General features: G+C 50.6%; 2 protein-coding genes across 7 annotated transcripts in view; both read left to right on the top strand.

Annotated features, from left to right (window-relative positions):
- The window catches only part of fhod1 (formin homology 2 domain containing 1), a 40,515-nt gene extending 29,073 nt beyond the window's left edge, over positions 1-11,442 (top strand). For 4 of the 5 annotated variants that reach the window (XM_086191841.1, XM_086191851.1, XM_086191859.1 and 1 more), the window contains 10 exons: positions 1,516-2,085; positions 2,654-2,809; positions 2,878-3,060; positions 3,689-3,808; positions 4,157-4,318; positions 4,438-4,628; positions 4,738-4,930; positions 5,862-6,027; positions 6,694-6,870; positions 10,792-11,441. In XM_086191841.1, the coding sequence (XP_086047967.1) occupies positions 1,516-2,085; positions 2,654-2,809; positions 2,878-3,060; positions 3,689-3,808; positions 4,157-4,318; positions 4,438-4,628; positions 4,738-4,930; positions 5,862-6,027; positions 6,694-6,870; positions 10,792-10,871 (1,998 nt within the window). In that variant the 3' untranslated portion in view covers positions 10,872-11,441. Of the gene's footprint in view, positions 1-1,515; positions 2,086-2,653; positions 2,810-2,877; positions 3,061-3,688; positions 3,809-4,156; positions 4,319-4,437; positions 4,629-4,737; positions 4,931-5,861; positions 6,028-6,693; positions 6,871-10,791 lie in introns of all 5 variants that reach the window. The other variant, XM_086191835.1, reaches the window with a different exon arrangement.
- Positions 11,443-12,035: 593 nt separating this feature from the next.
- The window catches only part of slc9a5 (solute carrier family 9 member A5), a 20,391-nt gene continuing 7,426 nt past the window's right edge, over positions 12,036-25,000 (top strand). The window contains exons 1-10 of one of the 2 annotated variants that reach the window (XM_086191879.1): positions 12,036-12,442; positions 19,143-19,445; positions 19,606-19,769; positions 21,917-21,995; positions 22,082-22,259; positions 22,342-22,562; positions 22,841-23,043; positions 24,212-24,301; positions 24,539-24,609; positions 24,872-24,998. In XM_086191879.1, the coding sequence (XP_086048005.1) occupies positions 12,112-12,442; positions 19,143-19,445; positions 19,606-19,769; positions 21,917-21,995; positions 22,082-22,259; positions 22,342-22,562; positions 22,841-23,043; positions 24,212-24,301; positions 24,539-24,609; positions 24,872-24,998 (1,767 nt within the window). In that variant the 5' untranslated portion in view covers positions 12,036-12,111. The remainder of the gene's footprint in view (positions 12,443-19,142; positions 19,446-19,605; positions 19,770-21,916; positions 21,996-22,081; positions 22,260-22,341; positions 22,563-22,840; positions 23,044-24,211; positions 24,302-24,538; positions 24,610-24,871; positions 24,999-25,000) is intronic. The other variant, XM_086191888.1, reaches the window with a different exon arrangement.

Genomic DNA, 25,000 nt, shown 5'->3' on the forward strand with positions numbered 1-25,000 from the left:
TCAGTTAGTTTTGTCCAGATTTGATGGTCGCTCAACATCAACTAATATGCTGTTGCATGGAGAACCAGGACAGACCGATCAAGGGTTTTTCGAGCTGATTCCAATTTTTTTTTCCATCGCCCTTCGCCAATGGACGATTTTCGTCAGCCCGTACTGCTTTTATTTTTGCCCCCTCAACTTCCATAAAAAAATGACACAATGATAAGAAATATTACAGGTCAAGAAACGTTTATCGAAATGTGCAGTTGGGCTGCATGTGAGCTGCAGGGCCGCCCACGTGACTGCCTGACTGTAACTCGTGCTGGGAAAAATAAATTGGAGAATCCGGGTGTGAATCGGCTGATCCTAATACAAGCAACAAACACAAAATTGGTTGATCTTTAATGGAGAACAGTGTCATCAATATCGTGAATGGAAATGGTTCTTGAAATAGAACCCTGCGGCACAGCTGCACTGGCACCCGTGAAAAAGCAAGTCAAAGCTAACAGACTTGAGATGTTTGATGGATGATTGCAGCGTGTGGCTCCAGCCCCTGAATCTGAACAATCGTAACTTAGAAAAGTGATTCAAGGTCTGGAAAGATTCTCATCCAGGGTTTGTCCTGGTTTGGAACTGCAACAAGCCAATCAGCGTCCTTGAATGTGATGGACCCAGTTACCTCCAGGTGAGAAAATCAGAACAACAGTGAAGTTGTGTGTAGAAGTGATGTTGCTATTTGTGCTGCTGAAAGGCTCCCAGGAAGAAATGCTGTAAACACACAAAGCGGGGGGGGGGGGGGCTCTTCGGTGGGTTGAATTTCGATCAGTCTTACAGATTTGTTATCTCCAGGTTCTTCCTCGCTCTCTGAAGGAGAACGTTGAATTCAAACCATACCACTGTTGTCTGGCTACAACTTTGCAGTTGTTAGTGGATTTAAGGAAACGATTTACAACAAACTGAGAGAAACATTGGGAGCAGCAGGCAGGCGAAGGGTAGCAGACCCAGCTAGTGGGGGGTGTGGGGTTAAATAAAGTTTTGGGTCTTTTGCCCTTGTGGCGCTGTTTTTTTGGACGACTGAACACAGCTAGCTTACCAGTTATTGGTCTTGCTAACCGAGCCTGGCGGCTTTCCACTCGCTCCTGGATGGGGGGCACTGGTGGTCCGCAGCTGAGAGTATCCTTTTGGTGGGGGATTACATTGCAGGTCACCGCTGGCTTGATTGTCTGAGGTGGTTAAATGCGGTTTGTGACGTCCTGTGAGCCGGATGTTGTTCATTTATTGTTGATTTAACATTCTGGTTGCTTGGTTCATGCTAGCTGACCAGAGTCACCGGACATTGATGTCTAATGCTGTGATTGGTTGCTGAGCAGGTCTCCCTCCTCGACAGCAGCCTAACAAGAGCCTGGTTCGACTGAGGAGTGAAGTCAAACTAGCATCGGTCAGACTGGCGGGCTCACCAAACTTTTCGTTTCAGTGAGACTTTGATTGACTAACCATATCTGCGATCGTATCTGATGTGGTTTAAATGTGCACCAGAACCGCCGCCTCCGGCAGCAGAGCAGCATCGACGTGGAGAGCCACACCCGCCGGCTGGAGACCACCCAGATGACACCACTGTTCCCCGAGGGCCCCGCTGACACCTGGGACCAGCTGCAACTCAGCGCTGCTGCCCTGCGCATCAAAGACCTGGACTTCTCTGACCTGCTGGACGAGGAGGACATAGACGTGTTGGACATGGACACCTTTGACTCCTCTTCTGCCTGCTTCTCTAACCCTCTAGCGACTCCTCCTCCCCCACCTCCACCTGGAGGCCTGGCTCCTCCTCCACCCCCTCCCCTGCCACCACCAAGTGGTCTGCCTCCTCCTCCTCCTCCTCCCCTTCCACCAGGTGGTCCTTCTGTACCCTCCCCTCCCTCATCAGCGTCCTTGCAGAAGAAGAAGAAGACCGTGAAGTTATTCTGGAAGGAGCTGAAGCAGCCTGACGAACCCAAGAAGTGTCGCTTCGGCCGCGGGACAGTGTGGGCGTCTTTGGACAAGGTGGCCCTGGACACCACCCGACTGGAGCACCTGTTTGAGTCCAAAGCAAAGGACCTGCCTGTCACCAAGGTAACCAGGCTGTTTGAGCTGGAGGACTAACAGGTGCATTGCGGTCAGAAGATGAGCTCCACATTGTTCTTATCCTTGTCATTGTTATGAAACAGTTTTCTGGATGATGGCAAGCTAGAAAGTCTAAAAATGTTGGTTTTCTAATCACATAGATGACAGGAAGTTGGGTGCTGGAGCGAGTTGCTCCTTGTTCAGCGTCTACAGAAACGTCCCACCTAGCAGGAGGCTTCAGGGGGATTTGATGACGTGGGTCCAGGCTGACAGGGTCCGAGCTCTGTCTGGTGAAGCAGATGTAGCATGCTAGCGGTCTCTGCAGGCCGGGGGCGTGGCCAGTCTAAGTTCAGGGTCTTGTTTCAGTCTTTCCATGGTGAATCATGTTGAGGTTCACTGCGGGGTGGAATGTCTCTGTGGTTGTTCAATGTGAGATGATGTCAGATATGTGAGCAGGGACAGCTAGCAACAGCGAATGTTTTTGCAGTGATGTGTCATTTTGTAGGCGGCCATGCTGTGATTTAGACGAACCATCACGAATAAGAACTGAAGTTCTACTGTTGATGTTTGTGAGCAGAAAGGACCTGAGACAAAGAAGTCTGAGATTCTGGTCCTGGACCCAAAGAGGAGTAATGCCATCAACATCGGGATGACTGTCCTGCCTGCTGTCCATGTCATTAAGACCGCCATCCTCAACTTTGATGAATTTGCCATCAGCAAGGAGGGAATTGAGGTAGAGCGTTGTCTGTCTGACTTGTGTGATTCTGCCGGCCCCACTGACCCACCATCTCTCCCGAGCAGAAGATCCTGACCATGACGCCCACCGAGGACGAGAAGCAGAGGATCCAGGAGGCCCAGCTAGCCAATCCTGACGTCCCTCTGGGGACTGCTGAGCAGTTCCTGCTGAGCCTGGCCTCCATCAGTGCCCTGACACCCCGCCTGCAGCTCTGGGCCTTCAAGCTCAACTATGAGGTTCTGGAAAAGGTAACACACACACACACGCACACGCACACACACACACAGATTACAGAAGCTTCCCCCAACACTCCTGAGGGCTTCAGCCTTCTTGTTGCTAATAATCGATTTCTGGAAAAGCAAAAAAAGTCAGAACATACTGAGAATAACTGGGGAGGAGGTGGAGCCAGTGACCACCTGTACGCACCTGATGTGCATCCATCAGGACCGGAACAAACCACAGCAGCCCAGTAGCCCCGCCCACATCAGACCGGTGCAGTAATGACCTCACTGCTACTAAATGTTCAAATCTTTATTCTCTCATTCCGTGCACAGCAGCTGATTATTGTTTGTGTGTATTTATTCATTCAGCACTTTAACCGCCACTCAGGTTCACACAGACGCTCGGTGCCGCTTCTATTCCATTGCACGTCGATTCTGTTCTCTTTGATTGGTCGCTTGGCCGTCCCAGCAGCTCAGGGGGGCGTGGCCTGCTCAGGATCGATGCTGACTTGTCACTCACTAACTACTGCTTTATCGTAGGAATGACTATCAATCCTCACATGACCAACAAGGCCACACCCACAAGAAGAAGGGAGTAAAGCTCTGAAACTAAAGTCTCCTCTAGCTCCATCTGCATGTCTGTTGCCCCCTGCAGGAGATCGCTGAGCCATTGTTTGACCTGAAGTTGGGAATGGAGCAGCTTGCGTCCAATCAGACCTTCAGGAGGATCCTCGCTACGCTGCTCGCCATCGGAAACTTCCTCAACAGTTCTAACGTGAGGATGCACACTCAACACCTCCTCATCGTCTCCTCCTATCACCTCCTTGTTTCCTCCTGTCGCCTCCTTGTCTCTTCTCATGGTGCAATCTCCGAGGTCCTAGTGAGAAGTGCAGCCACAGGTGGTGGCCATCAGGTGGTGCTGCTGATGTCACCTGCCAGTGTCCCTGCAGCTGGAAGCAGCTGGCATGTGACGCGTCTGACCTGCCAGGTGGCGAGGAGGTTGACACACGTGTGTTTGTGGTTGTCACAGGAAATCTGCTATTTGTTTGGAGGGAAAACATTCTTGTGTGTGTGTGTGTGTGTGTGTGTGTGTGTGTGTGTGTGTGTGTGTGTGTGTGAGCAGGCCAAGGGCTTTGAGCTAGGTTACCTGGAGAAGGTGGTGGAGGTGAAGGACACAGTTCACCGTCAGTCCCTGCTGCATCACACCTGCAGCCTGGTAGTGGAAAATGACCCAGAATCCTCAGACGTTTACTCTGAGATCCCCGCCATCAGCCGCTCCGCCAAGGTGCCGCTCGGCTCCTCTGCACTCTTTGATTCCAACTTTATTTAGAATCACCACTGGTCATTCTGAGTCATCGAGGGCCTGTGTTCTTCTTAGCTCCGCCCCTTCTGTTATTTGTTCAGGTGGACTTTGAGCTGCTGTCAGAGAACCTGGTCCAGCTGGAACGACGCTGCAAAGCATCATGGGACAACCTGAAGGTGGTCGGCAAACATGAAACGAAGGCCGTTCTGAAGAACAAGATGACAGAGTTCCTGAAGGACTCGACGCAGAAGATCATCATCCTGAAGGTCGTCCACCGCAGAGTCATCAACAGGTCTCACACACGCACACATCAATGTCACAGATGATCCGTATGGCGGTAGATGGCGAATAGTAACTTCTCAGCCACCATGATTTGGCCGTCCTACCTCCTTCTCCTCCAGGTTCCACTCCTTCCTGCTGTTTCTGGGTCAGCCTTCATCCTCCGTGCGGGATATTAAGGTCACCAGCTTCTGTCGCATCATCAGTGAGTTCGCCCTGGAGTATCGCACCACTCGCGAGCGAGTCCTCACACTCAAGCGGAAACGAGCCGCCCACCGAGAGAGAACCAAGACCCGCGGCAAGATGATCACTGAGGTAAAACCACCTTTGCTGGTCTCCCGCACGCCTGACGGCCCTCCCTCTGCTCTGTCACGAGATGATGTGATTTTACAGGTGGGATCTTTCTTTTAAAACAAACAAGTGAATTTTGTTACAAAAGCGCCAAATTCCTCCATCTTTCTCTGCTGCCTCCCTCCTAGTGGAGCAGGTCTAGAACCTCCCTCCTAGTAGAGCAGGTCTAGAACCTCCCTCCTAGTAGAGCAGGTCTAGAACCTCCCTCCTAGTAGAGCAGGAGTAGAACCTCCCTCCTAGTGGAGCAGGTGTAGAACCTCCCTCCTAGTAGAGCAGGTCTAGAACCTCCCTCCTAGTGGAGCAGGTGTAGAACCTCCCTCCTAGTGGAGCAGGTGTAGAACCTCCCTCCTAGTAGAGCAGGTCTAGAACCTCCCTCCTAGTAGAGCAGGTGTAGAACCTCCCTCCTAGTAGAGCAGGGGTAGAACCTCCCTCCTAGTGGAGCAGGGGTAGAACCTCCCTCCTAGTGGAGCAGGGGTAGAACCTCCCTCCTAGTGGAGCAGGGGTAGAACCTCCCTCCTAGTGGAGCAGGGGTAGAACCTCCCTCCTAGTGGAGCAGGGGTAGAACCTCCTTCTATAAACCTTCATGAACCAGCACATCTGAGACAGCAGAGGTGAGAACCTTCCTGTACCAGGCAGGAAGGTGGAGCAGATCCAGAGGAGCGAAACACAACAGGGCCGTGAGCGCTTGTCTACTCCGTTGTTCTGGTCATTGTTTGGCATCCTCAAAATTATTACGTATGGAGGTTTGGACCAGTCAGTGTCCAGCTCACCCTGATGAAGGTTCCTTCAATGGGTTGTTCTTGTGTCCTAAATCAATTGGTCAGTTTGATGACTGAGACCTGTAAAGATCTGTAACACAAAAGGTCCTTGTAACTGAACTCTTTTTCTTTCTTAGACAGAGAAGTTCTCTGGGGCGGTGCCTCATCAGGACAACCCCTCCCCTGTCTCCATGGCAGCAGAAGCTGGACAGGAAGAGGACCATGAGAACATGAAGAACCTGCTGATCAGTAGTGGTCTGAGTACTGAGTCCAGATGCCCGAGACGCTCCAGAGCAGTTCGCAGTAAGCCCCACCCCCAGTCTGTTGTCACTTTGAACTGCAACGACACGCATCCTTCGGTCTTCTAGTCAGTACGTTTGTTTACGTTTCATGAAGCTGATGGTTCTGATCAGCTGATCTGAGGTCAAAGGTTGCATCTGTCTGGGCGTTCTAATGCCGAGGATCCTCATCTATGCTCCTTTAACCACTGCCAGTGGATGTGGAACATGTTCTCGAGGGTAGGAACTCAATCCTGCAAAAGTACCTCCGGTGACCTGCAGGAGTTGTTCCAGATTGATTACAGCCACGGTCGCAGGTTAGAGGAGCGAATGAGCTCCCTCCTCAGACCGGCAGGATGAACAGGCTCCGCCCTCATTAAATCACATTGCGTTGTTCGTGATAGTAAATTGTTCTTCATCAGTTTCTTCAAACTTTTCTGGTCTCAGAGAGACATGGTGACATCAGACAATGTCCTCAGGACGTTGGTCATTGTGTACTTGCGTTACGACCTTCATCAGTGTGAGTGTTGGGAGTTAGTTTCCATGGCGACGTCTTCATCCGTGTTCTAGGGGATTATTGATGTCTGTCTAACTGCCGAGGGTCAACAACTTTCCGTGAAACCTCTGTTAAAGCAGTTGTTCTGGTTGATCTGGTTCTGGTCTTGGTTGATGTTGTGCTTCTGGTCCTCAGGTCTTGGCACGGTGAACCTGTCTCAGATGTCTGCAGCCAAAGAAGACGGAACGAGTTCCCAGGACGATGCCACGGACGAGATCATGGACCGCCTGGTCAAGTCTGTCACCCAAAATCCGTCTGACCGGCCGTCCAGCCCCAAAACCCGCAAACGCTCTCGTCTGAACAGGAAGTCCTGTGAGTGTTCTTGATGGCGGCGGTGAAGGTCGCAGCTGCCTCGGGTTCTGTGTCCTAAACATGCCGCTATCTCTCCTGAGTGTTTGTGGTTCCTTAGATACCATCGGACCAACGCCACGCTGCACTTCGCCCTTCACCTTCACAACAGATTTCTGGAGATTTGACAAAATAATTATTCTTACTTTTACAAGAGGATCAGTTATCAGCACTCACTCACTCACTCACACTCATTCACATTTAAACACACACACACACACATTTAAACCATTTATTTATGTCTGCATAAATAAATGGAGCATCATGGACACAAATATTATCAGTGCACTCAGTTCAAGTGCAACATTCAGCTGCTTGTGTCTGGACAGTCAACAACGATCAGTGCATCCAGAGAACGACACAGGGTTTGCTTTTACAGCAGCAAACTGACACCTCAAGGGTACAAAGAGCAGCGCCTCCTCCATATTGAGGGGCGACCAGCAATGGCAGACATGGAGCAATATCTTGCTCACTGTTTGGCTTTTCTCTTCCTGAGAGCAGCTATCTGGAGACCTCTCACCACAAACTTGTGAACATGGTCGAGGCTACCAAATAGGAGCACCACAAGCTCACACCTGTAGCCTCGCTGCCAGATGGTCTGCTTCAGTTGCTGATATTTCAGCAGCTTGGCCACAAAGGCTTCCTCGAGGCTCTGGTCAAAGGTGCAGCCAAGCTCCAAAATGAGCAGCTCTCCTACTCTCATCCACCACCACAACATCAGGAGTGTTTGCTGAGATGTGAGAAAGCACAACTGAATCATCGTCACACAGATCAGACAATGCTGGGCTTTACAGTCCTGTGCTTGTGCAGAGGTGCAGAGGACCCAAAGGTAGAGCTGACGTCATTGACACCAAACCTGCAGTCCTGTCACGTCGACATATGTAAAGGCCTTTGTAAGCATGACAACCATTTAAGATGGGAGACGTGGTTTCGGTGATCTGTGCCTGGCCGTGGTGGATACAGGGTGGGCTCTGACTGTCAGGAGGCCAGATGGAGAGGTTTAGCTTCATCGGTAAGACCTGCAGCCTAGCTTTCAAAGTGAAGATGATGATGCTCTCATCAAGAGCTACACTTTTTAGCACTGCATGAGAGACAGAGTGGTCGGCAGCTGGGAGACAGGCAAGCTTGCCTTGCAGTTTAAGCTCAGTCCAGTGTTGACGCTGACGTTGCTGAGCTGACATGAGAGGGCCACGGGCATTGGTGGATGGAAGTTCATGCTCCGTTCCACAGATGTTGATTGTGGCCCTCACAGAGATGTTAGGGCTGGTGATGATCTCCTCAGAGACATTAACAGCCACTGAGTCCAGCCCCACCCTCTCCAGGGCCACGTTGGACCGGCCGCATAAGTCATTAAGGTCTGGCCAGTCAGACCACACCCCAAAGCCAGGGGCGCGGGTGTCCAGCTTGCCACTGGGTTTTTTCTTGTAACCCAGGAAGCTTGGCTCCGCCCCCTGCTCCAGAGGGACCTTGCGCCTCCTCAGTCCAAGAACAGAGAGGCTCTGGCCTGCTCTCTGACCTGCTGGTCATCGCTATTCAACATGTTCAGAAGATGGCTGAGTCTTGTAGCAATGTAAGTCCATTCAAAGTTCGGAACCCCCAGTTCACCCGCCTGCTTGGTATGAAATATGATGTCCCGTGTTGAATGGGTGTTAAGTCCAGCCCACTGTCTCACCAGATGTACGGTCTTATTCTTCATATCACAGAGGATCTTGCGAGGAATGTGTACTTTGGAAAACAGGTGCTGAACTTTGACCAGGGCTGCCTGTCTGACTGCTTCTAATGTCTTGATGAGTGTCAGCGTGATGAATTCATTCGATCTAATCTGGTGGTACAGTCAGAAATAATGTCATCAACTTGTTGTTTCCATTCACCTGCCACATTGAATTTAGGACCCAGGTATGTACATGTTTCATGACGTGAGTAGACCTCAGTGGCTGGTTGTTAACAGGAAATGTGATTCTGCCTGATACCAGCGGGTCCCCCACTACGCCGCTCATAAAAAACTGCACACTTTGAGTGATTAACCTCTAATCCAGACCACTCTAGAAAGGAGTTGGTTCTGGAGAGCATGGTGGTTATGGCATCCTCCTGTCTGGAGGCTATAACTACGTCGTCTGCATACCCCTGGAGGGGGTTAGGGGAATGACACCAGGGGGGACATCGCTACAAAGCCATTTTAACCACTGGTTAATAGCCAGTACGAAATTGACAGCACTCCATGGGCACACTCACTCATACACACTCACTCATACACACTCACTCATACACACTCACTCACTCACTCACTCATACACACTCACTCATACACACTCACTCACTCACTCACTCATACACACTCACTCATACACACTCACTCATACACACTCACTCATACACACTCACTCACTCACTCACTCATACACACTCACTCATACACACTCACTCATACACACTCACTCATACACACTCACTCACTCACTCACTCACTCATACACACTCACTCATACACACTCACTCATACACACTCACTCACTCACTCATACACACTCACTCACTCACTCATACACACTCACTCATACACACTCACTCATATACACTCACTCACTCATACTCACTCACTCATACACACACACTCACTCACACACTCACTCACTCATACACACTCACTCACTCACTCTCTCTCACACACTCTCTCTCATACACACTCACTCACTCATACACACTCACTCACTCAGTCAGTCAGTCACTCATACACACTCTGTCTCTCACTCACTCACTCACTCATACACACTGTCTCTCACACACTCACTCATACACACTCACTCACTCACTCACTCATACACACTCACTCATACACACTCACTCACTCACTCACTCACTCACTCACTCATACTCACTCACTCACTCACTCATACACACTCACTCACTCACTCACTCACTCACTCATACACACTCACTCACTCACTCACTCATACACACTCACTCACTCACTCATACACACTCACTCACTCACTCATACACACTCACTCATACACACTCACTCATACACACTCACTCACTCATACTCACTCATTCATACTCACTCACTCATACACACACACTCACTCACTCATACACACTCACTCACTCACTCTCTCTCACACACTCTCTCTCATACACACTCACTCACTCAGTCAGTCAGTCACTCATACACACTCTGTCTCTCACTCACTCACTCACTCATACTCACTCAGTCACTCAGTCAGTCAGTCAGTCAGTCACTCATACACACTCAGTCACTCACTCATACACACTCACTCACTCATACACACTCACTCAGTCACTCACTCAGTCACTCACTCACTCATACACACTCTCTCACACACTCACTCACTCATACTCACTCAGTCACTCAGTCACTCATACACACTCACTCACTCGTACACTCACTCACTCACTCACTCATACACATTCACTCACTCATACACACTCACTCACTCACTCATACACACTCACTCACTCACTCATACACACTCACTCATACACACACTCACTCACTCATACACACACTCAGTCACTCACTCACTCATACTCGCTCACACACTCATACACACTTGCTCACTCACTCACTCACTCACTCACTCACTCACTCATGCACACTCACTCACTCACACTCACTGTGAAGGTCAAGGCCCCAGAACAGGCGGGGGCGGAGCTCCACAGCCAGGTTATCGTGGAGCGAGCGCCTCTTGTTCAGTTTTTGGAGTAAGTGATGAGGTCATCACTGACAGGCATCAACACAGCATAGTATGATGTCACAGAGCATCATGCTCAGTGCACTCTAGGCCATGATGAGAGGCGTGGCCATGTCAGAGCCCCACCTCCAGTCACTTGGCGTGACCTCACAAGCATCTCTATTGTTTTCAGTGAGGAGGACCCTGAGAAGCGGCCTCAGTCTGGACGTGGTTCAAGCTCTGGGGCTCCACCAGAGCGAAGAGGCCGTCTGAGGGACGCCATCAGAGGACGTGTTGATCCAGAGGAGATGTAGACCCTTTCAACATCATCAAATAAGAAATGACATCAATGACCTTTAAAAACAAACGTGACGCTCAATATGGACCTTTAGAGACGAGGGGAGGAGCTGCTGCTGAGCGACGAGGAACAGGCTGGACTACAATTCTGGTTCTTCTGTAGTTTTCTTCTTTCTTCTTTCTCACAAACTGATGAGCTCAGAAGTGTGGTGGCCTCCAGCCGGGTCACCGTCCATGAGGCCAAACACGGCACTCTGATAACGGTGGTCCCTAAGCTCCACGTGGTGGTTTGGTGTTCGAGTGCAGAGACGCGACGCCTCTCTTGATGATTGAAGAAAACTGCAGACGTCCAGTCGATCATTCTGTGTCTCCGATAGTCTACCAGTCAAATCAGGTCTGGTACAAACGTGTGTGTGTGTGTGTGTGTGTGTGTGTGTGTGTGTGTGTGTGTGTGTGTGTTCAAGCTGAAGGACTTTTTTAACTTAACAGTAAACGAGGGTGACCTGATGAGGTTGAATGAATGTTCTCACTTCTAATTAATAAAATGTTGTTTGAAGTCTGAGGGATTTTTGTCTCAGGAGCCGTGACCTTGTGAGGTCCCTGATCCGGTCCCCCCAGGGTCCCAGACCTCACTTGAGAACCTCATTCGGTTACGAAGACATCAGACTGTAAATAAAAAGCTTTATTAATACATCAATGAAGCAGTTGCGGGTGGCCCCTCCCCTCATCACTGAGTCAAACATCATAAACTGGTGAGAGTGACTGATGACGTCATTGAATTTGTTGAGTCTCTCGTCGGTCCTCCGATATCAGAGTGCACCTCTTTAAACTGCTCCTAGCGCTGCCCTGGTCACCTGATGCAGCAGTCGGGGAGTTGAGACTTGTGACGTCATTTTACTGATCCAAATGGTTCCGCAACCCACACCTGCTTCAGGTGCAATTCGAGCTGCATGATGTCATTGACCCGAGCAGGGCCGTATATGACGTAACATCACGCCCTCGAGTGAGTGTAGAGCAGCTCCGGTCCTGGACCAGGTCTCTGGTGGGTCCCGACCGATACCTGCGGTAGCTCCGTCTCTTTAAAGGCACTGGTCACATGTCCAGCCGGCGTCCCGCCTCCGTCTTACCGGAGCCTGAGAGCTTCACGACCCCTCCGCTGTTTGTCGCTATTTAAGGCCGTGGGGGAGGACCGGGATGTCCCGCTGAGCTCCGGAAGATGCTGCCGCTCGCGCTCACGCTGCTGTTGCTGCCGCCCGTCGCCGCCGACCCGCCCGGGACCGCCGCTCCGGCCCCCCGGGCACCGTGGCTCGGCTTCTCCCCGGCGGCCCCCGCCTCCCCCTTCTCCCCGCCGCTCCGCCTCCTCCCGCAGGCTGAAGCGGGGCGCGGGACGCCGGGTGTCGCCTCGGCCCGGTCGGCGGAGGAGGAGTTGGGGGGCGAGGAGGAGCACCGCGGCGGGGGGTACCGGGTGGTCCAGTGGGAGTGGAGCTACGTCCAGACGCCTTTCATCATCGCCGTGTGGCTGCTGCTGGCGAGCGTGGCCAAAATACGTGAGTGCGCGTGCGTGTCTGACCGGTGCTTCTCCGGCGGCCCGATCATTGATCATCGATCATTGATCATCGATCATTGATCATCGATGCTTGATGGGCGGAAGTTCACGTAATCTAAGGAAGTATAAATATCCTCCGGTTTATGTATCTTATGACATCATTTGATGACAAGATATCGAAGACGTCCAGGTAAGTAAAGAATACAAAGTAGGAGGAGTCTCAAGAAGGTGTGTGTGTGTAGGGGGGGGGGGGGGCAGACGGGTCCAAAGAGGTCCGGAAAAACCTTCTGACGTCTTGAAGACGACGTAATCGTCAGCACCCATCAGAGAGTGAGACGTTACCGTGGATGGTGAAGGTTATCCATCGGAAACAGGAAGTGAACAGTGATGCCAATGACGTGTGTTCCTTGTTACCATGGCAACTGCAAACGAAATGCTCTCCACTTGCACCTGTGTTGAAATCCCAGAACGTTTCTGTCTCGTGGTTATCAGACCAAGGCACCACAGGTGGAGCCGTGGGGGGTCACCCGGGGAGGGGAGGTCATCCTGGCGACCCACGATCTGCCACCACACACTCACACACTCAGAAACACACTCACATACACGCACTCAGAAACACACTCACACTCAGACACGCACTCAGAAACACACTCACACACACTCAGAAACACGCTCACACACACACACTCAGAAACACACTCACACACTCAGAAACACACTCACACTCAGACACGCACTCAGAAACACACTCACACTCAGACACGCACTCAGAAACACACTCACACTCAGAAACTCAGAAACACACTCACACTCAGACACACACTCAGAAACACACTCACACACTCAGAAACACACACACTCAGAAACACGCTCACACTCACACTCAGAAACACACTCACACTCAGACACACACTCAGAAACACACACACACTCAGAAACACACACACTCAGACACGCACTCAGAAACACACTCACACACACTCAGAAACACGCTCACACTCACACACACTCAGAAACACGCTCACACTCACACTCAGAAACACACTCACACTCAGACACACAGTCAGAAACACACTCACATACACACTCAGAAACACGCTCACACTCACACACTCAGAAACACACTCACACTCAGACACGCACTCAGAAACACACTCACACACACTCAGAAACACGCTCACACTCACACACACTCAGAAACACGCTCACACTCACACACTCAGAAACACTCACACTCACACACTCAGAAACACACTCACATACACACTCAGAAACACACTCACATACACACACTCAGAAACACACTCACACACTCAGAAACACACTCACACACTCAGAAACACTCACAAACTCAGAAACACACTCACACACTCAGAAACACGCTCACACTCACACTCAGAAACACACTCACACTCAGACACACACTCAGAAACACACACACACTCAGAAACACACACACTCAGACACGCACTCAGAAACACACTCACACTCACACACACTCAGAAACACGCTCACACTCACACACACTCAGAAACACGCTCACACTCACACACACTCAGAAACACGCTCACACTCACACTCAGAAACACACTCACACTCAGACACACAGTCAGAAACACACTCACATACACACTCAGAAACACGCTCACACTCACACACACTCAGAAACACGCTCACACTCACACACTCAGAAACACTCACACTCACACACTCAGAAACACACTCACACTCAGACACGCACTCAGAAACACACTCACACACACTCAGAAACACGCTCACACTCACACACACTCAGAAACACGCTCACACTCACACACTCAGAAACACTCACACTCACACACTCAGAAACACTCACACTCACATACACACTCAGAAACACACTCACATACACACACTCAGAAACACACTCACACACTCAGAAACACACTCACACACTCAGAAACACTCACACACTCAGAAACACACTCACACACTCAGAAACACGCTCGCACTCACACACACTCAGAAACACACTCACACACTCAGAAACACACTCACACACTCAGAAACACACTCACACACTCAGAAACACACTCACATACACACACTCAGAAACACGCTCACACTCACACACACTCAGAAACACGCTCACACTCACACACTCAGAAACACTCACACTCACATACACACACAGAAACACACACACACTCAGAAACACACTCACATACACACACTCAGAAACACACTCACACACTCAGAAACACACTCACACTCAGACACACACTCAGAAACACGCTCACACTCACACTCAGAAACACACTCACACTCACACACTCAGAAACACACTCACACACTCAGAAACACTCACACACTCAGAAACACGCTCACACACTCACACTCAGAAACACGCTCGCACTCACACACACGCACTCAGAAACACACTCACACACTCAGAAACACACTCACACACTCAGAAACACGCTCACACACTCAGAAACACACTCACACACTCAGAAACACGCTCACACTCACACACACTCAGAAACACACTCACACACTCAGAAACACGCTCACACTCACACACACTCAGAAACACACTCACACACTCAGAAACACACTCACACACTCAGAAACACACTCACACACTCAGAAACACGCTCACACTCACACACACTCAGAAACACGCTCACACTCACACACACTCAGAAACACGCTCACACTCACACTCAGAAACACACTCACACTCAGACACACAGTCAGAAACACACTCACATACACACTCAGAAACACGCTCACACTCACACACTCAGAAACACTCACACTCACACACTCAGAAACACACTCACACTCAGACACGCACTCAGAAACACACTCACACACACTCAGAAACACGCTCACACTCACACACACTCAGAAACACGCTCACACTCACACACTCAGAAACACTCACACTCACACACTCAGAAACACTCACTCACATACACACTCAGAAACACACTCACATACACACACTCAGAAACACACTCACACACTCAGAAACACACTCACACACTCAGAAACACACACACACTCAGAAACACTCACACACTCAGAAACACACTCACACACTCAGAAACACGCTCACACTCACACTCAGAAACACACTCACACTCAGACACACACTCAGAAACACACACACACTCAGAAACACACACACTCAGACACGCACTCAGAAACACACTCACACTCACACACACTCAGAAACACGCTCACACTCACACACACTCAGAAACACGCTCACACTCACACACACTCAGAAACACGCTCACACTCACACTCAGAAACACACTCACACTCAGACACACAGTCAGAAACACACTCACATACACACTCAGAAACACGCTCACACTCACACACACTCAGAAACACGCTCACACTCACACACTCAGAAACACTCACACTCACACACTCAGAAACACACTCACACTCAGACACGCACTCAGAAACACACTCACACACACTCAGAAACACGCTCACACTCACACACACTCAGAAACACGCTCACACTCACACACTCAGAAACACTCACACTCACACACTCAGAAACACTCACACTCACATACACACTCAGAAACACACTCACATACACACACTCAGAAACACACTCACACACTCAGAAACACACTCACACACTCAGAAACACTCACACACTCAGAAACACACTCACACACTCAGAAACACGCTCGCACTCACACACACTCAGAAACACACTCACACACTCAGAAACACACTCACACACTCAGAAACACACTCACACACTCAGAAACACACTCACATACACACACTCAGAAACACGCTCACACTCACACACACTCAGAAACACGCTCACACTCACACACTCAGAAACACTCACACTCACATACACACACAGAAACACACACACACTCAGAAACACACTCACATACACACACTCAGAAACACACTCACACACTCAGAAACACACTCACACTCAGACACACACTCAGAAACACGCTCACACTCACACTCAGAAACACACTCACACTCACACACTCAGAAACACACTCACACACTCAGAAACACTCACACACTCAGAAACACGCTCACACACTCACACTCAGAAACACGCTCGCACTCACACACACGCACTCAGAAACACACTCACACACTCAGAAACACACTCACACACTCAGAAACACGCTCACACACTCAGAAACACACTCACACACTCAGAAACACGCTCACACTCACACACACTCAGAAACACACTCACACTCACACACTCAGAAACACTCACACTCACACACACTCAGAAACACACTCACACACTCAGAAACACGCTCACACTCACACACACTCAGAAACACACTCACACACTCAGAAACACGCTCACACACTCAGAAACACACTCACACACTCAGAAACACGCTCACACTCACACACACTCAGAAACACACTCACACACTCAGAAACACTCACACACTCAGAAACACGCTCACACACTCACACTCAGAAACACGCTCGCACTCACACACACTCAGAAACACACTCACACACTCAGAAACACACTCACACACTCAGAAACACGCTCACACACTCAGAAACACACTCACACACTCAGAAACACGCTCACACTCACACACACTCAGAAACACGCTCGCACTCACACACACTCAGAAACACACTCACACTCACACACTCAGAAACACTCACACTCACACACACTCAGAAACACACTCACACTCACACACTCAGAAACACTCACACTCACACACACTCAGAAACACACTCACACACTCAGAAACACGCTCACACTCACACACACTCAGAAACACACTCACACACACTCAGAAACACACTCACACACTCAGAAACACGCTCACACACTCAGAAACACACTCACACACTCAGAAACACGCTCACACACTCACACACTCAGAAACACACTCACACACTCAGAAACACGCTCACACACTCACACACTCAGAAACACGCTCACACTCACACACACTCAGAAACACGCTCGCACTCACACACACTCAGAAACACACTCACACACTCAGAAACACTCACACTCACACACACTCAGAAACACACTCACACACTCAGAAACACGCTCACACTCACACACACTCAGAAACACACTCACACACTCAGAAACACGCTCACACTCACACACACTCAGAAACACACTCACACACTCAGAAACACACTCACACACTCAGAAACACACTCACACACTCAGAAACACACTCACACACTCAGAAACACGCTCACACTCACACACACACATGTTTCTGGAGGCCCTGGACAGTCACAGGGTACACACACAGACCTCTACTGATATTAAGTGACAGAAGCAGTCCCAAGGCTCTGCTGGTCATGTGACTGCTCTCATGACATCTTTCTCTTCATCAGTGATTATATTTTTGATTACTTGTCCCTTAAGATGATTGACAGCTCAGAAACATAGGCAGTCTCAGTTCAACACACCCGTCGTCTCATCTCCTCTGGCGAGGGTTTCTGGGCAGGAAGTGGCTGTGGGTTCAAGTCTGGGTCAGACGATAAGAGAAGTTTATGTAAGCAAGCAATGAGATGTCAGCTGCTGAAGACAAGACTCCGCCTCCCAGCCCTGGGCAGAGGGGCGGAGTCAAGACCATGTCAATCTGTTCACAACAGGAATTTCCACCTCTACCTCCTCCCACCCTCCTCCTCTCGTCCTCTACCACCTCATGAGACCTGCTCTGTCTTCACTGGTGGTTAATGAAGCCTGTGTGTGTGTCTGTCTTCTATCATGTTGTTTGCGTGTCTGTTGGAGGAAACAAGCTCCCCTGTGACGGTCAGAGATGATCATGTGACCTCCTCAGTGACATCACTGATCAGCTCTGACTCTCATCAGACATCTTTATTCAACAAAAACGTCTTTCATGTGGAGACAGACGACATCTGTTGACATGACACTCTTGTTTCCTCCTCTTCCTCCTCCTCCATGTGTCCTCTTCATCCTCCTCCTCTTCCTCCTCCTCCATGTGTCCTCTTCCTCCTCCTCCATGTGTCCTCTTCATCCTCCTCCTCTTCCTCCTCCTCCATGTGTCCTCTTCCTCCTCCTCCTCTTCCTCCTCCTCCATGTGTCCTCTTCCTCCTCCTCCATGTGTCCTCTTCATCCTCCTCCTCCTCCTCCATGTGTCCTCTTCCTCCTCCTCCATGTTTCCTCTTCCTCCTCCTCCATGTGTCCTCTTCCTCCTCCTCCGTGTGTCCTCTTCATCCTCCTCCTCTTCCTCCTCCTCCACGTGTCCTCTTCCTCCTCCTCCTCCGTGTGTCCTCTTCATCCTCCTCCGTGTGTCCTCTTCATCCTCCTCCTCTTCCTCCTCCTCCCCTTCATCCTCCTCCACGTGTCCTCTTCCTCCTCCTCCACGTGTCCTCTTCCTCCTCCTCCACGTGTCCTCTTCATGTGTCCTCTTCATCCTCCTCCTCCTCCTCCCCCATGTGTCCTCTTCATCCTCCTCCTCTTCCTCCTCCTCCTCTTCATCCTCCTCCACGTGTCCTCTTCCTCCTCCTCCACGTGTCCTCTTCCTCCTCCTCCTCTTCATCCTCCTCCACGTGTCCTCTTCCTCCTCCTCCTCTTCCTCCTCCTCCATGTGTCCTTTTCATCCTCCTCCTCTTCCTCCTCCTCCATGTGTCCTCTTCATCCTCCTCCTCCTCCTCCTCCTGCTTGTCCCCGGCAGTGTTCCATTTCTCCCAGCGTTTCACCACTGTGGTCCCAGAGAGCTGCATGCTGATTCTACTGGGTCTTGTTCTGGGCGGAGTCGTACTCATAGCCAATAAGAAGCAGCTGTACCAGCTTGAGCCCGCCCTTTTCTTCCTTTTCCTGCTGCCCACCATTGTTGGTGATGCCGGTTACTTCATGCCAGCCCGCCTATTCTTTGACAACCTCGGCGCCATCCTGCTGTACGCCGTGGTGGGGACCCTTTGGAACGCCTTCTGCACTGGCTTCTGTCTGTACGCCGCCAAACTGCTGTGGGTCATAGGTCAGTCAGAGGTCACACATCAGCCAACAGCTGTCACGGTCATGTGATCAGTCTTCACTTGCAGGTGCATTGTGGGCTACAGGTCATTTTATTTCAAATATTGTGTGTATGTGTGTGTGTGTGTGTGTGTGTGTGTGTGTGTGTGTGTGTGTGTGCGCAGATGAACGTGTGCAGGCTGACCTGATGGATTTCCTGCTGTTTGGCGCCCTGATCTCAGCGGTGGACCCGGTGGCGGTGCTGGCTGTGTTTGAAGAGGTTCATGTCAACGACACACTCTTCATAATCGTGTTTGGAGAGTCGCTGCTCAACGACGCCGTCACAGTGGTGAGACACGCACGCACCACCACATGCATACATACACATACACACATACTCGTACACACACATGTAGAGACACATACTCACATGTACATGCATGCACACACACAGATAGCACAGGCACACAAAAAGAGTGTGAGGGTAAGCATGTGCATGAAGAGTGTGTGTATGTGTGAGTTGAACAGTATGTGTGGGTGTGAGGTGAAGAGTGTGTGTGGGTGTGAGGTGAAGAGTGTGTGTGGGTGTGAGGTGAAGAGTGTGTGTGGATGTGAGGTGAAGAGTGTGTGTGGGTGTGAGGTGAAGAGTGTGTGTGGGTGTGAGGTGAAGAGTGTGTGGGTGTGAGGTGAAGAGTGTGTGGGTGTGAGGTGAAGAGTGTGTGTGGGTGTGAGGTGAAGAGTGTGTGTGTGTGTGAGGTGAAGAGTGTGTGGGTGTGAGGTGAAGAGTGTGTGGGTGTGAGGTGAAGAGTGGGTGTGAGGTGAAGAGTGTGTGGGTGTGAGGTGAAGAGTGTGTGGGTGTGAGGTGAAGAGTGTGGGTGTGAGGTGAAGAGTGTGGGAGTGAGGTGAAGAGTGTGTGGGTGTGAGGTGTAGAGTGTGTGTGGGTGTGAGGTGTAGAGTGTGTGTGGGTGTGAGATGAGGAGTGTGTGGGTGTGAGGTGAAGAGTGTGTGGGTGTGAGGTGAAGAGTGTGTGGGTGTGAGGTGAAGAGTGGGTGTGAGGTGAAGCGTGTGGGTGTGAGGTGAAGCGTGTGTGTGTGAGGTGAAGTGTGTGTGTGTGAGGTGAAGAGTGTGTGTGGGTGTGAGGTGTAGAGTGTGTGTGGGTGTGAGATGAGGAGTGTGTGGGTGTGAGGTGAAGAGTGTGTGGGTGTGAGGTGAAGAGTGTGTGTGAGAGGTGAAGAGTGTGTGTGTATGAGGTGAAGAGTGTGTGTGTATGAGGTGAAGAGTGTGTGTGTGAGGTGAAGCGTGTGTGTGTGAGGTGAAGCGTGTGTGTGTGAGGTGAAGAGTGTGTGTGGGTGTGAGGTGTAGAGTGTGTGTGGGTGTGAGATGAAGAGTGTGGGTGTGAGGTGAAGTGTGTGTGGGTGTGAGGTGAAGAGTGTGTGTGTGAGGTGAAGAGTGTGTGTGAGAGGTGAAGAGTGTGTGTGTATGAGGTGAAGAGTGTGTGTGAGAGGTGAAGAGTGTGTGTGTATGAGGTGAAGAGTGTGTGTGTGAGGTGAAGAGTGTGTGGGTGTGAGGTGAAGAGTGTGTGGGTGTGTGTGAGGTGAAGAGTGTGTGGGTGTGTGTGTGTGTGTGTGTGTGTGAGAGGTGAAGAGTGTGTGTGGGTGAGTCCTGTGAAGGTTCCAGCACAGTGACGGGTTGTGTGGTTCCGGTTCTGTTGTCTTCTGCCATGATGAGAGCAGCACATTTGAATGTCTCTCTGTCTCCGACCTCCTGTGTCTCCTGGACCAATTGGACACACCCCCTCCTCAGTGACCACGTCCTCGTCGTCACAGTGCAGCACTTACAGGAAATCCTCAGATGCTGAAGTGCACAAAATCTCCCTGATACCAACTCCCATGTGAAACTGTGACCCCGTGACCTCAATTTACAGGCTCATGAGTCCAGAATGGAGTGAAAAGGAAGTGGAACGTGATCTTGCGTCTTTACGTGAATGAATGTTCTGGCTGGGATCAACTGTGCGTGCTGCTTCACCTGCTCACCAGAACCTGTTGATGAGGAACTAATGTGCTCATTTGCTCGCCGGTGGATTGAGATTAGCTGCTAATCCTCCGCAGCACTCTGAATATGAGCTAATCCACCAACGAGTGAGCAAAGAGCTGCAGACCTCCAGAAACGTTCTCACGTGGACTTCAACGATCTATGACCGTTCCCACATGAACACACTTGACCGTAGAACCGTGACTGATGTAACCAGAGCTGATCCATCACTGATGACATCATCTTCGTCTCTGTTAGTCACTGTCTTCCTCGCTCGGCTGTGACATGAAACATGCAACCCTTTCTTCTCTCTCCACGACTTTGAGACATGAAATGGCCAGCTGATTTGTTTTCATCGCTTAGCAACCATCATGGCATGTCTGAAGGTCACACGGTGACAATAATCATGATGATAATCATGGTGATGATGTTAATAATCTATGATCTCTCTCCCGGGTCTCACAGGTTCTATATAAAGTTTATATTTCCTTCGTGGAAGTCGGAGCAGAGAACGTTCAGACCGCTGATTACTTCAAAGGAGTCGGTGAGTCGTGACCAGGTTGAATGTGTGAGACTCTGATGCTCTGCTAACCCTGCTAACCCCCTGTTGCTCCTCCTCTTCCTCCTCAGCCTCCTTCCTCATCGTCAGTGTGGGCGGGACTCTGGTGGGTCTGGTCTTCGCTGTCATCCTGGGCTTCATCACTCGCTTCACTAAGAAGGTTCGGATCATCGAGCCGCTCTTTGTCTTCCTCCTGGTCTACCTGGCCTACCTGACCGCCGAGCTCTTCTCCCTGTCCGCCATTCTGTCGTAAGTTTCAGCTCCTCCCTGCCGCCTCGTACACATCTTCTCGCAGTCCAAACTTGATGGTTGGCTCCGCCTCTCTCTCCAGCATGACCTTCTGTGGCATTGGTGCCAACAAATACGTGGAGGCCAACATTTCCCAGAAGTCTCGGACCACGGTCAAGTACACCATGAAGACCCTGGCCAGCATTGCTGAGACCATCATCTTCATCTTCCTTGGCATCTCTGCTGTGGACAAGTCCAAGTGGGCCTGGGACACGGGCCTGGTGGCCTGCACCCTTGTCTTCATCTTCGTCTTCAGAGCTATGGGTCAGTCCACCAAGCAGATCCGTCATCCTCTGATTATTTAGACTTATTTAGATTATTTATTTTATTAGACTGATTCATCCAATAAACCGCAGGCTGATGATGACGACCACAATGTTCAATCACCTAAATCTTTACTTGCACCAGTGCTAACGGCCTGTTGTAGTTCTGGTGTGGCCTCGTAGCTGTGGAGGCTACAGGAAGTAGCTTCGTCCTCCAAGGCATCATGTGTGTGAACTCCGTAGCTCTGTGTCTGATCTCTAGTGACCCTCCTGCTGCAGGTGTGATTGGTCAGACCTGGGTCCTCAACCGTTTCCGCCTCGTTCCTTTGGACAAGATTGACCAGGTGGTGATGTCATACGGTGGCCTGCGAGGGGCGGTGGCTTTCGCCCTGGTGGTGCTGCTGGACGGCCAGCAGGTCAAAGCCAAAGACTACTTTGTTGCCACAACGATTGTGGTTGTTTTCTTCACCGTCATGTTTCAGGTAGGAATGAAGCGTCTTCAAGTGTTTGATTGTGATGATGTCTGTGGAGGTTCTCAGCCTTCCGGGTCCTGGTTTCCCTTCATTTCTGTGTGGTAGTGGACTAGAATGGTTCAGGTTCTCCTCTCATCAGGAGGGGTCTTCAGTTTTGGCCCCTGGTGGGGACCTGCATGCCTGTATAACTCTGAGGGGGTGTGACCTTCTACGGAGTCATGAGGCCACATGAGGGTCGTTGACCCACCTGGTATCCAGGTGTGGATGGGCGTTGGGTTTCGGGGGGGGGGGGGTGCAGGACCATCTTGCAGGTGGGGGACAGGTAGAGGTGAGGCCCTCGACACCCCCCCCCCCCCCCACGTCTTAGAGATGAAGCTCTGGGTGTCGGAACATGTTTGAGCTGGGTGAGGGTTAGACAGGTGATCTGGGTGAGGGTTAGACAGGTGATCAACTCCTTCACTTCCTGATTTCCTGCTCGCGTACACAAGAGCAGCTCACACACTCGTCTCCTGCCTGGCGTGTTTCTCTGGTGGGGTGAGAAGCGAATGTCACGGCAGCAGGAGTTAGTGTGTGTTTGTGCCTGGAACACGAGTTCACACTCAGGTCAACATTCCCCGTCGCTGCGTTCCCACCGTCGATCATAGAGGCCCACGCAGATGCGTCCGAGCCAGAAACGCCTCCATCAACAGGCTAATGGAGGTCAGCCATCATCAGCGAGGGCGGAGTTAAACTGATGATGGCTGTATAAACACGTTCAATTTACATACATCAAGTGCCATAAACAGCCAGAAGTAATAGGACTTGTGATTTCTGCAGCTGGAATAAATACACGGTTTTTCATTTTCAAGGTATTTCAGTTTGAAATGTTAATAATATATTTGAATAAATGTTTACATTCAAGTATTCTGGACTACAAAACCACAAATGTAGGATTAAAGGCTGAAAACCATCTGGAGCCTGAAACTTAGGACCTGCCAGTCGAGGTTCAGAAGAAACAGAGGGTAGCAAATGTTTGAGTACGCTTGTCTCTCCGGCTCCATCATGACGCGTCTCCAGGAGGAGACTTGACGACCTCCAATGACCTCCCCCAAACATCTTCGTCTTCAACAACAATGCAGCTTCTTCAGGTTCTGAAGACTTTTCTTCTTCTTCACTTTCACATGCTCGTCTGTTTCAGGGTCTGACCATCAAGCCGCTGGTCAACTGGCTCAAAGTTCCTCGCTCCACCAGCAGGAAGCCCACCATCAATGAGGAGATCCATGAGAGGGTGAGCTGCCTCCTCTTCCTCTTTCTCTTCCTCTTCCTCTGCTTGTTGAGCAACAAGCGTGGATTGTGTTCATGAAGGAGCACATCAGTGGAGGCACAACCAAGCCTGCCGTCTCTGTTATTATTTTTATGAAGGTGTCATGCAACCTGTGTCAAACTTCAGTGGGTCAGTGATAAAACTCTGTGTGTGTGTGTGTGTGTGTGTGTGCGTGTGTGCGTGTGTGCGTGTGTTTTTCAGGCATTTGACCATATCCTGACAGCAGTGGAAGACATTGCAGGTCTGCAAGGTTACCACCACTGGAGAGACAAGTGAGGCTGCTCTCTCTCTCTCTCTCTCTCACACACACACACACACACACACACACACACACACACACACACACACACACACACACACACACACACAGCTGGATGTGCTCGCTCCCTGAGGTGACTCATAGAGGAAGCTGTTGTTGTAAGAAGCAACACTCGCCAGCAGAGGGCAGACTGATGTCCGAATGACAACAGAAACGCATCTGTCCGATAACCGTCATGTGACACCTGTGATGACCTGCTGTCTGTGTTGTGTCAGGTGGGAGCAGTTCGATAAGAACTACCTGAGTAAGCTGCTGCTGAGGAAGTCGGTCTACAGGAAGAGTGAGCTGTGGGAGGCGTACCAGAAGATCAACATCAGGGACGCCATCAGCGTCATTGACCAGGT

Source organism: Aulostomus chinensis, chromosome 2 (genome assembly GCF_037954235.1).
Source record: "Aulostomus chinensis isolate RoL2024-O1b breed Wild chromosome 2, RoL_Achi_v1.0, whole genome shotgun sequence".
NCBI classification, from domain to species: Eukaryota; Metazoa; Chordata; class Actinopteri; order Syngnathiformes; family Aulostomidae; genus Aulostomus; species Aulostomus chinensis.